The 14,210-nt window shown below is 38.4% G+C and overlaps 2 protein-coding genes across 3 annotated transcripts; one reads left to right on the top strand and one right to left on the bottom strand.

The window, feature by feature from the left end:
* Positions 1 to 1,411: 1,411 nt before the first annotated feature.
* LOC133694066 (LRR receptor-like serine/threonine-protein kinase RGI5) lies at positions 1,412 to 5,616 on the top strand. The gene is made up of 2 exons (XM_062115489.1): positions 1,412 to 4,825; positions 5,003 to 5,616. The coding sequence occupies exons 1-2, from the start codon at positions 1,960 to 1,962 to the stop codon at positions 5,365 to 5,367; spliced, it is 3,231 nt and encodes a 1,076-aa protein (XP_061971473.1). The 5' UTR covers positions 1,412 to 1,959; the 3' UTR covers positions 5,368 to 5,616.
* Positions 5,617 to 12,895: 7,279 nt separating this feature from the next.
* On the bottom strand, positions 12,896 to 14,180 carry LOC133694769 (embryogenesis-like protein). 2 transcript variants are annotated; one of them, XM_062116459.1, is made up of 2 exons: positions 13,533 to 14,180; positions 12,896 to 13,139 (listed from the first exon to the last, which is right to left on the bottom strand). In XM_062116459.1, the coding sequence occupies exon 1, from the start codon at positions 14,080 to 14,082 to the stop codon at positions 13,537 to 13,539; it is 546 nt and encodes a 181-aa protein (XP_061972443.1). In that variant the 5' UTR covers positions 14,083 to 14,180; the 3' UTR covers positions 12,896 to 13,139; positions 13,533 to 13,536. The 2 variants fall into 2 exon arrangements, with proteins under 2 accessions (XP_061972443.1, XP_061972442.1); XM_062116458.1 differs by lacking the exon at positions 12,896 to 13,139 and adding an exon at positions 13,295 to 13,423.
* Between the last annotated feature and the right edge of the window lie 30 nt (positions 14,181 to 14,210).

Here is a 14,210-nt window from a genome sequence, read left to right as displayed (position 1 = left end):
TTTAATGTGTTAATATTAAAAATAAATTTTAAAAAATAAAAAGATATTATTTTAAAATAAAAAAAATAATGACAGTAACACGGTAAAATTTCCAGAACATTAATGAGAGAAGTTTCTCGTGGGGCTAAATTGTGGGATGCACAGCCAAAACCTAAAGCCCTAATAAAAACCTTAATCGTGACCTGTGCCCTAATTTATTCCAATCCATATCTCTCTCTCCCCCTCATGTGACCCTCTGCGTTACCTAATCTTTAGAGCCCCACTCCCGAAACAGACCCACCATCTCTTCCTCGGTAACCAAATAACTTAAATTCACCACGGTAAAAATAAAAAATAAAAAATAAAAAAAATATTCGGCCCTTGACAAACAAGATGCTCCAATAAGATTTCCTCTATATCCACGCCACTCTTAAGCCTAGCCCTTTATTATATAACACAGACCACGTTTAAGATCCTATGGTTTCCGCCATATTCTAAAGGAAATTGGTTGCTTCCTCCAAACCCTTTTTACCTTTCACAATCTCCTAAGCTGCCTCACTCCTCCTCTCCTCCTCCTCCTCGTCATCAAACTCTTCTCTTCTCTAGGCAAACTCACTTACCATTTCAATTTTGTTTTTTGTTTTTTTACTATTTTTTATTTATTTGTTTTGGTTTAGGGTTAAAATGGATAATTGACTCTGAAACTCTCGAATCTTGTCTTCTTGAATTGACCCACGTCCATGTCCAAAAATTTCCTCATCTTTCGTCTTGTCGGGAAGGGTGTTTTGGTCAATCTCGTCTAATTTTCAGTATTTGTTGAACTGTTATTCACACGTGTCAGCCATGCTGGCCGTTAGTCCCACTTTGAAGTAATCTTTCCCGTTGGATTACTTCGACCCATCTTTCTCTTACGACATTAATCAAAGCTCAGCGGGCATTTAATACTGAGTTATTTAACAGTCACGATTTCTCCATGTCAGCTATTGGGCCCCATCACTAATGGCCCACCGACTTGTGCATGTCCCCAATTCTGACACGTGTATATATAAGGATAAAGAAACTGATGTTAGCATAAAAACAAAGTTTTTAAACCCGATATCGAACAAGCTGATCTAATTTTAATTTAAAAAAAAAAACAAATTAAGATTTTACTGTTTTGAGGTTAAATTAGCCATACCAAGTCAATTTTATATTGACTTTATTTAAAACCTGGCTTGGGTAGAGTGTTTGGTGTTGGAGTTAAAATACGATTTATTTAAATTTTGATTTTTTTATTTAAAATTATTTTAAAAATAAAAAAATATTTTTAAATAAAAAAAAAACTCTACCACAGAAGAGCGAAAGTTCAACACTACCACTCTTGACCACAAAATCTTCGGCTGCTCCACTAAGGACAATTTGGGCTCTTAAAAAAGAAACTGAAGCGCCCATGTAAACTGCACTAAAATAAGTACTGCCTGTTTAAAAGGCAACCAGAAGAAGAGTGTACTTCAAACACCATGAACACAGCCACAACCACCATCAACCAACACCCAGAAACCGACCATTGACGAAATGTACGGTATCAGAACTTGGACACAAAGATCTTGATGATATATATATATACGCATCTTCATTCTGTGAACATTAGCAACACCACCACGTCACCAGACTCACCACCAGCCACCACCAGTTTTGGTTGCCATTAATATCAGAGAGGGATTGTTTCTGGTAACGTTTTCTTCACTTTGACTGTATCTAACAGATCCTCCACCAAAGATTTAATGGTACTTTTCTTATTGTATTGTTCACATGCACGGTTTCATCACTATAGTGTAAAACTCAAGCATCCAAGCCTCCATAGGAACTTCTCTCACATGCATGTTGTCTCCTAGAGTGGACTTTCTTTCACCACCTTTATATCACCATAACCAAGACTTAACAAGAAGACTCCACTCTGCTAAGTGCTAACCCAAGATTTCTCAAACCGTCATAACTCAGATGGATCAGAAGCCAGCCCCACTTTTTCTGTTGTTTTGCTCATTCTTGATAATAATGTTAACCATGACCAAAACATTTTTTGTAGCCTCTCTATCTTCTGATGGAGAAGCCCTTCTTTCTCTTATCTCAGCGGCAGACCCATCAGCAAAAGCATCCTCATCAATCCTCTCCTCATGGAACCCATCAAGCCTGACTCCATGCTCTTGGCAAGGCATTACATGCTCTCCACAAAATAGAGTTATTTCCCTCTCTCTCCCTAACACATTCCTTAATCTTTCCTCACTGCCCTCGCAGCTATCCTCTCTTTCCTCTCTACAACTTCTCAACCTCTCCTCAACTAATATCTCTGGATCAATCCCTCCCTCTTTTGGCTTATTCATTCATCTTAGACTCTTAGACCTCTCCTCAAACTCTCTTTCAGGTCCTATACCGCAAGAAATTGGCCAGCTCTCTTCTCTTCAATTTCTTTACTTGAACTCCAATAAGTTATCTGGTAGGATGCCTCCACAACTTGCAAACATTACTTCTTTACAAGTTCTTTGCTTGCAAGACAATCTCTTCAATGGTTCGATACCATCACAATTGGGTTCTTTAGTCTCGCTCCAAGAATTTAGAGTTGGTGGCAATCCTTATTTAACAGGAGAGATACCAACACAGTTAGGACTGTTAACCAATCTCACAACATTTGGTGCTGCAGCAACCGGTCTTTCAGGGCAAATACCACCCACATTTGGGAACTTGATCAATCTTCAAACTTTGTCTCTTTATGATACTGAGGTATTTGGTTCTATACCACCTGAACTTGGTTTGTGTTCAGAGTTAAGGAACTTGTACTTGCACATGAACAAGCTTACCGGTTCAATCCCTCCTCAGCTGGGTAAGTTGCAAGAACTTACTAGTTTGCTTCTATGGGGAAACGCACTCTCTGGAGCAATCCCAGCTGAGCTTTCAAACTGTTCATCACTCGTTGTGCTTGATGCTTCAGCTAATGATCTTTCCGGTGAAATACCTCGTGATTTAGGAAAGTTAGGGGTCCTTGAGCAGCTTCAGTTGTCCGATAACTCTCTTACTGGTCCGATTCCTTGGCAGTTGAGTAACTGTACAGGCTTAACAGCTCTTCAGCTTGATAAGAATCAGTTGTCAGGTACAATTCCATGGCAGGTTGGCGATTTGAAGTATTTGCAAAGTTTCTTCTTGTGGGGAAATTCAGTGTCTGGTACGATACCAGCCTCCTTTGGAAACTGCACTGAGTTATATGCTCTTGATCTTTCAAGAAACAAGCTTACAGGCTCAATTCCAGAGGAGATTTTCAGTTTGAAGAAATTGAGCAAACTTCTGCTTCTAGGGAATTCTTTATCAGGTGGATTGCCGCGCAGTGTTGCACATTGTGAGTCTTTAGTGAGATTGAGGCTCGGAGAAAACCAGCTTTCTGGTCAGATTCCTAAGGAAATAGGCCATTTGCAGAATTTGGTATTTCTTGACTTGTATATGAATCAATTCTCTGGTGGCCTACCTTTGGAAATTGCCAACATCACTGTTCTTGAGCTGTTGGATGTGCACAAAAACTACATTACTGGAGAGATACCATCTCAGCTAGGAGAGCTTGTAAACTTGGAGCAGCTTGATCTTAGCAGGAACAGCTTCACAGGTGAAATTCCATGGAGTTTTGGAAACTTCAGTTACTTGAACAAGCTCATTCTCAATAACAATCTGCTTGCAGGGGCAATCCCGAGGTCCATTCAAAACTTGCAGAAGCTAACACTGCTTGATTTGAACTCCAACAGCCTCTCTGGTCCAATCCCACTTGAAATTGGTTATGTCACGAGCTTAACAATTAGTTTGGATTTGAGCTCAAATGGATTTACTGGTGAACTCCCTGAAACGATGTCCAGCTTGACACAGTTGCAGTCACTTGATCTTTCCCATAATTTGCTTTATGGAAAGATCAAGGTTCTTGGTTCCCTTACTAGCCTCACTTCCCTTAATATCTCCTACAACAATTTCTCAGGTCCTATTCCTGTAACACCATTCTTTAGAACTCTATCTTCAAATTCATACCTTCAAAACCCAAGACTTTGTGATTCCACAGATGGATATTCTTGCTCGCGTAGAACTAATCAAAGAAATGGATTAAAATCAGCCAAAACTATAGCTTTGATTTCGGTTATTCTCACTTCAGTGACCATAATTGTTATTGCTTCCTGGGTTATAGTCATGCGGAACCATAGGTATGTGATGGAGAAATCTTCTGGAGCATTAGCCACGTCATCGAGAGCTGAAGATTTCTCTTATCCATGGACTTTTATCCCATTTCAGAAGCTCAACTTCACCATTGATAACATCCTAGATTGCTTGAAGGATGAGAATGTGATTGGGAAAGGCTGTTCTGGAATTGTCTACAAGGCTGACATGCCAAATGGGCAGTTGATTGCAGTAAAAAAGCTTTGGAAGGCAAAGCAAGACGAGGATCCAGTGGATTCTTTTGCTGCAGAAATTCAAATTCTTGGACACATTCGACATCGGAATATTGTGAAGCTTTTAGGTTATGCTTCGAATAGGAGTGTCAAGCTCCTTCTGTACAACTACATTTCAAATGGCAATTTGCAGCAGCTGCTGCAGGGGAATAGGAATCTGGATTGGGAAACAAGGTACAAGATAGCTGTTGGTTCAGCTCAGGGTTTAGCTTATCTTCATCATGATTGTGTGCCAGCAATTCTTCACAGAGATGTTAAGTGCAATAACATACTTCTGGATTCCAAGTATGAGGCTTATTTAGCAGATTTTGGCCTGGCCAAACTGATGAACTCTCCAAATTATCATCATGCCATGTCCAGAGTTGCTGGTTCGTATGGTTATATAGCCCCAGGCAAGTACCCCTGATTCCTAGAACCCATATGTGTATGTTTTGTTTAGTTGCGTTGTCTGAAACACATAATCTGTCTTTTAACCTCATGGATTAATAGCTAAAGGAAATTTGTGGTGTGCGTTTCCATGTAGAATTCTTATTTCATTTGCTAATTACGAATTTCCATGATCATTTCAGAGTATGGATACACCATGAACATCACAGAAAAGAGTGATGTTTACAGTTATGGAGTGGTTTTGCTAGAGATCATAAGTGGTCGCAGTGCTGTTGAGCCTCAAGTAGGAGATGGATTACACATAGTTGAGTGGGTGAAGAAAAAGATGGGAAGCTTTGAACAAGCAGTATCAATACTAGATGCGAAGCTTCAAGGTTTGCCAGACCAAATGGTGCAGGAAATGCTGCAAACACTAGGAATTGCAATGTTCTGTGTGAACTCTTCGCCAGCAGAGCGGCCAACCATGAAGGAAGTGGTGGCATTGTTAATGGAAGTAAAGAGTCCACCAGAAGAATGGGGAAAGACTTCTCAACCTCTAATAAAATAGTCATCAAATCAAAGTTGAAATAATTTGTCCTTGTGTTTTTCTTGGCTTCCAAGGACATCAATGATTGGTTCTCTTTTCAATCCCAAGAAGAAAAAAGAGGAGAGTTACTGGGAAAATTGAAACTAGAGCTTTTGGGTAGTGTTATTGCATTTAGCTGGTGGTCCTGGGGTTTCTTGTACAGTGGTAGAAACAGCAATGTGGTTGAATTTGCTTCATCCTTCTTTTTCCGATTAACAATTTTTTTATTTACATGCAACTCTATGCATTTCCTTTTTGCCCTGATTAATGTTACTCATGTTCCTGAATTTCTGTGAAATGTAATCTGGAGCTTCTGCCCTCCATGGAATTAGAAGTATTCTTCAATCCAACGTTTGCCCTCTGGCAGCTGGGAGTTAAAAGACTACACTATACAAAGAAATTTCAGCTGGCAGCTTACAAATATTTAAGCAGATTTACTTTCAATCTTAGTTTGACAGCAAGTTCTGACATATTTAAGTAGCAGGATTCACGTAACAGCAAGAGAACTTGATACAGAAGTAAATGCAAAATAGATCTTCAGAATCATATGAACATTCAAGCATGTCCAAAAGTGGGACAGGTGATAGGATCGTGTCTGGCCCGTAACTCTACTGTTCGAGTTAGGAAAAGAGAACCGTTACCTATTACGAACAGTGGAATAGCTACTCGGCTCGGAAGGACCCCATGCATATTTTTTAATGTAGGGCTTATGATGCAGATAAAAGCTGACAGACAGCAACAGGCCATGCTTTCCTCTTCCTTCTCGTGCCTCAACAGGCAAAAGATTTGTCTCTCCAATCTCACTATTCTTCACTTGGTCCACACCCCTTTCCCATGTTTCAAAAGTACTGGTCAAAAAGAAGATCGAATAAGATATAATCAGCAACTCATCACAACAACATCCCCATATCCCTCTTGCTCAATGCCCCTTTTGATTAATTTCTTTTTCTGGTAAAGAGAGAAGAATCCGTTGTTTAACTTAAATTCAGAACCTTAACATGCTAGTACCTTGATGTGACGGGAATAAAGAAATAAAAAGATCCATGATTAGTTCAATAAGCTTCCCTTTTTGTTTCTTTTCACTCAAGTCAATCTCTACAACCCCATATAATATGGACCAGAGCAATCCGAAAGAGAATGATGAAGGCAGACCACATTCATCGTGCATTTGCATTGGAACCTCTGCAATGGGAGGTGAACCTAATATAATTGTTCCAAAGGGGAAAAAAAGGTGGACAAGACAATCATTCCCATGCTCTCCACATGATAATCAATGTCCTTTTCTTGACAAGAAATGGGAAAAAATCCCCTTGTCAAAATGGCCGCAACCGCGCCTTCGGCGTCTTCTTTGGCCCATTAAAAACCATGACAATCCGTTTTAGTTCTTAAATAAAAGGAACCTAGCTACTTATCCGATCGTGGTTCCATTTGGTGCTTTTCTCGACTTGGACTTGGCCTCCGGTGCCATCGAGTTGCAGAACTTGCTACTTTCCATACTAGCCAAAAGCTGTCCTGAAACATAGCAATCAAAGAAATATCATAAAGAAGTTAGAACTAAGAACCTTCCAATATGAGTTCAATTTCGCAGTGCCTTCTTTTTAAACCACTAATTAAGCTTGTCCCAAAAAGCCATATTATTCCTTTTGCCAATGTTCCCTAATGGAATTTCTTTTCTCCACATGCATTTTATTTGTTTCCAACGCCACCCCCCCCCCCCCCCCCCTCCCCCAACTTTCTTCTCCATGTATGCACCACGTTACATCGTCAGATATGCACCATGATAGATAGCCTTAACAATACATTCAACAAATTCCCATAACATGCCACGAGACATTATTCACTCTTCAGAATAGCCAGCCCTCCCTGAGGTTTCACAGCATGCGATCTCCTGATTAAATGCTTGTGAGGTGAGCCATTCCAGGATCGCATTTTGCAAGTACTCTTAATCAGTTTCAACAAGGTCACCAAGACCTGTCAATGGATTTGTTTCAAACCCTCTTATTATTTAAAACTCTGTAATGCCAAATTCAAGCTAATAGGAACAGATGAGAGCAACATACACATTCAAGACAAAAATCTCAAACCTGCATTCACGTTTTCTGCTCTCCTAGTTTCTATTATGAAACTGAGTTCTAGAAGGAGGAGGAAAAAAAATGACGAGTTCTATTATGAAGCTGTGTTCTAGAAGAAAGAAAAAGAAGACACAGGTAGCTTACAGAGAGACAACACAGGAATTGCCATAAACACTAATTAGAAGTAGGGGAAGCATGTTGAAAAGTACTTTTATAATGGAATGAGATTTTAGCTCCACTTTTCTCCAATTTCTTTTCTTCCTTTGACGCAATGGAGTATTTGTAAGAAGTCTAAACTATGAAATGTCATCATAAAACCAACGTATTCCATTGTATGTTTGTTCACTCGAATATCCAACAATATAAGAAGATCCCCACACTGTATTTTCAACTTCACATCACTGAGATGTAGATATTAGAAGGTCAAGTCAATTTCTATGTATAGAAGCCACTATCTTTGTAAGGAAGAAAAGAAAGTGGATATCCGTTATTGTGTTGAACTGGAGTTTCCAGGGCACACTATACTGTATCATGAATTAGATATACTTTCCAGGAAGAGAAACTTCTAGTCACTGACCAAAGAACAACTGACGAATTACTTACTAGTTCGTGGACCTAGTTCCAGAAGAACATTCTAAATTTCAAAGTGACACAACACTGTAATGCCAGATAACTAAAGAAACCTACTATATATTATGCCACGCCAATCTACCAGAGCAAAGTCCTTCGTCAAAACAACAATGGCATTGCTGACTTCCAAAAATTGAGGTCTTTGTCGCGGGTGCGCGGCGTCGCGGCGAATATTCCACTTTTAAAACTAGGAAAAAGTGTATATGGTATCCATTTGGCAAATGTGGGGAGACAAGAAAATATTGTCTTTTGTTGGTTGAAAATGGAATGGGAGTCGCCACCTAATATTCTGGTCACTAGGAACCCTAACTGGTCTTAGAGATTGGGTACGGGGACTGGTTGCGTAAAGGGAAGGTATTAGCACCCCAAATACGCCCTACCTAAGGTAAGCTGCATTGTTTATTTGTCTGATAAAATTCAAGGTCTCGTTGTGTTTCCTAGTTGTTGGTCCGTCTATGGTTCAAGAAAAGTCCTCCTCAATAAGGAGATCCTTATCTTATCGGGTAAAGCCTAACCGTTCTAACGTCAATGTGAAAAACATATTTAATCCGGAATACGTTTTACGTATAAATTCGTAATCCCATATATTAAAGGAAGACAAAAATATTTTTTTAGAATTTTTGAAATATTGGCCTAGTTCTCATGGCTTGAATAAACTGGTTATTAAAGCCAAAATGCATGCTAATACATATATTGTTTTTTTGAAACTCTCTTTGTTGTATGAAAACATGATGTTATAATATTTATATATATATATATATATATATATATATTGGAGATACTATGCCGTATTTTAAAACAAAACATTTTCAATTATGTATATTTTTATATGTTTCGACGCAAATCGGGTATTTTAATACTGAGTTGGTATCCTTACGGTATAAAAATACAACCCAATATTAATCCACTTTGATAAAAATATGCAAAAAAAATCAACAATATCTTTAAAGATATTTAGAAAATTTTTGATCGCAAAAGACATTTTTTATTTTGAAAATGTTTGATGTTTCGACGAAAACCGGGTGTTTTAATACCGGATTTGTATCTTTACAGTATAAAAATACAAACCGATATTAATTAAAATACAGCAATAAATTTACAGAAAAATCACATATTTTTTGAAAATAATTTTCACAGAAATTAAATAATTATATATATACCTATATATAATAAATACAAAACACAATATAATATACATAATATATAATATATAAATTGGGCTGGGCTGGGCCGGCCCAACAAACTGGGCCGGACTCAGCCCCAAAATATGTTGGGCCGATATCGGCCCCAAAAAAAGTTTGGGCCGAGATCGGCCCAAACTAAAATGTTTCTTCAGTCTGGGCCGGGACCGGCCCAGATATGCAAGGCTGGGCCAGCATCGGGCTGGCCCAGCAAAACAAACCAGCGGGGGGAGAATTATTTTCTCCCCCCCGCCTCCTGCATGCAGAACGATTCTGCATGCAGGAGGCCAACGCCTGCAACCAAAATGCGGAGATGAGAAGGACCGTACCTGGCGTGGAGGAGGCGGTCGCGTTGCTGGTGCTGCGGTGAAGGCCGGCGGCGGTGTCAAGCGGCGCTGTGGTTCCAACGGTCGTTCCAAGCGGTGCTCCGGTCTCCAACGGCTCAGCGGCGTTCCTCCCGGTTCGTTGCGGTGTTTTTTTTTGTTTCCCACGTTCCCTCACGGTTTCTAGCTTTCCATCCTCTCAGTGCTGGGTTTTCGGTGCCCCTCTCCCCTGTTTGGTTGTTTCTCTCTCCTCTTCTCTCTCTTCGGTTTTTCTTCGGGTCTTTCCTCTCCCCCCGTTTTTTTTCTCCTCCCCCTGTTGCTGCTGTGTTGGTGTTATTTATAGAGCCAAGTGAGTGGCTTTTCGCTGTGGAGCATGGGGAGCAGCTAGCCGCGCGGCGGCTGGTCGGGGCGCCGCTGTCCAGGCGTGCCTCCCTTGGTTTCGGCAGCGCGGCGGGTGGTCGGCCAACATCTTCGGTCGGTGGTCCAACGACATGGGGCCTCGGGTTGGTCGGTGGGCTAGAGGGACCAACAACTTAAACAAATGTTTCTTTTTCCTTCTTCCCCGCTGCACGTTCGGGGGGGAAGAAGAAAGGGGAACAGTGCCGTTCAAAACGGCACCGTTCACCCCTTTGTTTTTTTTTTTTTTTTTTTTTAAGTATGAAACGGCGTCGTTTTGGATAAAACGCGCCGTTTCATTTAAAAAATGGCGCCAGAACGCGCCAAATTTCAAATCGGCCCTCAATTATCTTGTCCCTTCAATTGAATCCCTGCCGAATTCGAACGTCGTCCCTATATTTGTCCGCCTTTTTCACTTTGGTCCTTGGCCTTTGATTTCTGCAATTGAGCCCTTAATTGATCAATAAACTTCCAATTTCTTCAATTAAGCCCCTGATTCAATTAATTCTAGCCCCCCTACTTGCGCGCCTCTTCAATTTTGGTCCCTGGTCTTGGATTTCTTCAATTAAGTCCCTAGTTGGCCCTTAAACTTCAATATTTATGCAATTAAGCCCCTGATTTGCCCTAATAAATTCCTAAAAAATATATTTTGGCCCCAGAACTTAAATTTCTTCTAATTAAAGCCCAAATTGACTTAAAAATCAATTTTTCTTGCAATCAAATCCCCTATAAATTCATTTAAAAATCCAATTAAATCCATAATCATCCAAATTTGGGCTTTTCTCCTCCAATTTCAAATTTCCTCCTCAATAGGGCTCTCCTCCTTCAAGAATATACTGTCAAAAATCCAATCTTTGTATTTTTAATCTCATTGACCAATTTTCCGACCATTTTCTGAGTGCTTCTGCCTCCTGTTATTTTTCTTAACCTCCTTTGGCTATATATATATTTTTATATATATATTTTGTGGGGACCCAAAAATGGGTTATAACAGTCTTCATTCTTTCCCCTCTACATCTCAACTTTAACCAGTATTAAAAGTACAGAGAATGATAACGGTAAACATATACTCCATAACATGATTGTGTGAAAGCATCAGAAGGTAACTGTGGATCAGCTGTAAGCAGGTCCTTTCAGCATCAACTAGGAAATCAATAACATGAAAAATGCAGTAAAGAGATGAAGCCTCTAGTTCCTCGAACAAGTCAGGTGTTGGCGAAGGAAAGCGCAAGGGAAATTGAAAGAGTTTTAATGTTGCTGGCAATATCTATCACTCTTTAATAAAACAAGGCCCCATTCATGAACTAAATTTACTCCATGCCGATGTATCAAAAGCTTTAGAAACACCCGTATGGATCCACCTGCCTCAAAACGAAAACATAAATACAGCTATTGAGCAGTCTATGACCCATCACAGAGAGATTTAAACATATCTTCTTGCTATTATTGCATGAAATTGTAAGGGGCTTCAGGAGCATGCATGCTTACAAGTTGCATTTTTTCATCTTAATCACCCATATTTTTGGGCTTCGACAGATTAAGTTCTGCAAGCTTTCCTGGTTTGCAATATAGAAAAGAGGACAGAGGACGGTTGAAGACCTTCCTAATCCTTCAAAAGGAATTGTGGCTTATAGCCTGCCATATTCGTTGAACATTTAGAGATATAAGCCCACTTGTTGAGTCCCTGCCAAAAACTCACTCTCTTTTTAGGGACTTCTGCATGGCAAGGGGGTCTAGATCCATTTTGTTTGAAATTTAGTATTCTCCTATAAACATACTACAGCAGCAGGGGATTGTCAAAACTACAAGTGGAAGACAACTGGGACAAAGAGGCAGGGATAGCGCAAAAAGAATAACGCGAGCCGTTGACCTTAGGTAGTCAGGCCTGAAGAAAATTCCAAGAATTCAGTGTTTCAGAGTCTTCTGTAGAACAAGTAAAAAAAAACGCATCTTTAGCGCCTGTTAATCCAGTAGAGTCGTAACAGAACTTTAATGGTGCGGAAAGTATTTCTTGGGAATTTCAGAGCACTCCGACGGCTAAAGATTATTGAATGCTTAGGATAATAGTTAATTAATATATTTAAGTATTTAATTTATTTTTTTAATCTAAGAACTAAGTTAATAATTGAAACTTGAATATTTGTAAAACAATTATAATCAGAAAATTTAAAAACTATCTAATATAAAATTAGTATATTTATAAAAAAATATAAAATAACTTAAGGTAATAAATAATTAAAAAAATTCAAGAGACAAAGATATTTATTTTTAAATTTTAAATTAATTAATATTCTAAAATTTATATATTTTTTATCTTAAAAAATTAAAAATTAAATTTTTTTATATAAAATAACTTAAAGTGATAAATAATTAAAAAAATTCAAGAGACAAATATTTATTTTTAAATTTTAAATTAATTAATATTCTAAAATTTATATATTTTTTATCTTAAAAAATTAAAATTTAGAATTTTTTTTATCTAGATGCCTCGGATAATATTTATAATTGTTAGATATATTTTATTTTAAAAATATTATTTATAAATAAAAATCTTATTCACCAACTAAGATTATGTTTGACAGTGTAGTAGCGGTTGCTTTTTAAATAACTTTTTGTTCTAAAATACATACCAATGATATTTTTTATTTTTTTAAATTTATGTTTGACATCAACACATCAAAATAATTCAAACCATATTAAATTTTAATAAAAAAAATTAAATCCACCAACTAAGATTATGTTTGGCAGTGTAGTAGCGGTTGCTTTTTAAATAACTTTTTGTGCTGAAATACATGCCAATAATATTTTTTTTATTTTTTAAAATTTATTTTTGATATCAATAAAACAAAACAATTCAAATCATATTAAATTTTAATAAAAAAAATTAAATATTTTTTTGGAAACTGCCTTGCCAAACGGTGCCGTCAATTACGTGTGAAGTTGGCTCGTTGTCACGAAAACCGCAAATAGCTTGAGGGATGACAAACATGACATTTTCTCCTAATCTTTATGCTTACGTTCCATCCTAATCTTCGGCAGGTTCTTAAGAGCAAGGAGCTACTCTATGGAATTTGGGTACATGTAATAGCATCAACTGCATCGGTGCATTCAAAGCTCAACACCAGCAATATCTCACCAGCTCATAATAAAATCTGTAAAATCCAAAATAAGAGAAATATAAATTGCTTAAACAAGCTATAATCCATCAATCGAAGCATGAACATGCTAGAAGCACATGACCATTCATTGTATAGGCCTCATCTTGTCAAAACTGATTCTAAGTTGCGTAAAAAAATCTTCGAAGTCAGAAGGTAACAGAGTTCTGCTATTAGCACCATTAACATCATTAGATTTGAAGAACTAATCCATTATTCAAAAGCATCTCTACTCCCCATCATAAAAAAAAATCCAATCTAACATAACAAAGCCCTTCATCCTGTAACATCAATATCAAAATTATTTTCAATGAGAACATAATACATTGCAAAACCCCAGAAAATGGAACGTTCCAAACAGAATTTAAGCTAAAACCCGTGGTCACCAACCTCGTTAATCATTTAACTGTTGAAGCTCGGCCTTTAACTGCTCCATCTTGAGCCCCATCGACCTTTGCAAAGCCGCCTTTTTACTCTCTTGCAATTTCCCTAATAGCCCTTCAAACATGTCCGTAACTTCCTTTACTGCAGCCCTTGCACACTCTGCCTCTTCATCAAAATAGACAGTTTCTTTCGACTCCATAGCCATCTCTATCTCCTCTCTTGCCTCTGCAAACTTGAGGTTTATCATGTCAACTTCTTTGTTTACATCTAACTCGGGCACCGACCCACTTCCAGATTCAGTACTGTGCCTTCTTCGAGTGTGGCCAGTTGGGGACCGATTTCGGCGGCTCCGTCTAAAAGGGTGTGTGAAAGTGTGGAGATTTGAGATGGGGGCGTGGAGAAATTTGGGGTTAGGAGATTCGACTGAGTTGGGAACGAGTTGAGATGAAATCAGCGTGAGATATTTTTGGGAAAGTGTATTTGTGGGTTTTGGAGAATGTTCAAAAGGGCGTGTCAAAAGCAATTTGAACAGAGAAATCTGTAATTGTTTCTGCATTTTTTGCTCTCGAGATTTTCACTGAGCAAGGGAGCAGGCACAGAGAAGAACTGGTAAACACTAAACTCTCAAATCCCGGTGGTATAGACTGGGCCTTGGCTATATAAATATTGAAAAGGCGTGGATAT

The sequence above is a fragment of the Populus nigra genome, chromosome 5, assembly GCF_951802175.1.
Source record: "Populus nigra chromosome 5, ddPopNigr1.1, whole genome shotgun sequence".
Taxonomy (NCBI): domain Eukaryota; kingdom Viridiplantae; phylum Streptophyta; class Magnoliopsida; order Malpighiales; family Salicaceae; genus Populus; species Populus nigra.
This window is presented reverse-complemented; position numbering and strand designations above follow the sequence as displayed.

Coding starts and splice junctions, on each gene's coding strand:
- LOC133694769 (XM_062116459.1), bottom strand. CDS start 14,082: ATGCAGAAACAATTACAGATTTCTCTGTTCAAATTGCTTTTGACACGC.
- LOC133694066 (XM_062115489.1), top strand. CDS start 1,960: ATGGATCAGAAGCCAGCCCCACTTTTTCTGTTGTTTTGCTCATTCTTG. Junction 4,826..5,002: donor GTATGGTTATATAGCCCCAG/GCAAGTACCCCT, acceptor TGATCATTTCAG/AGTATGGATACACCATGAAC.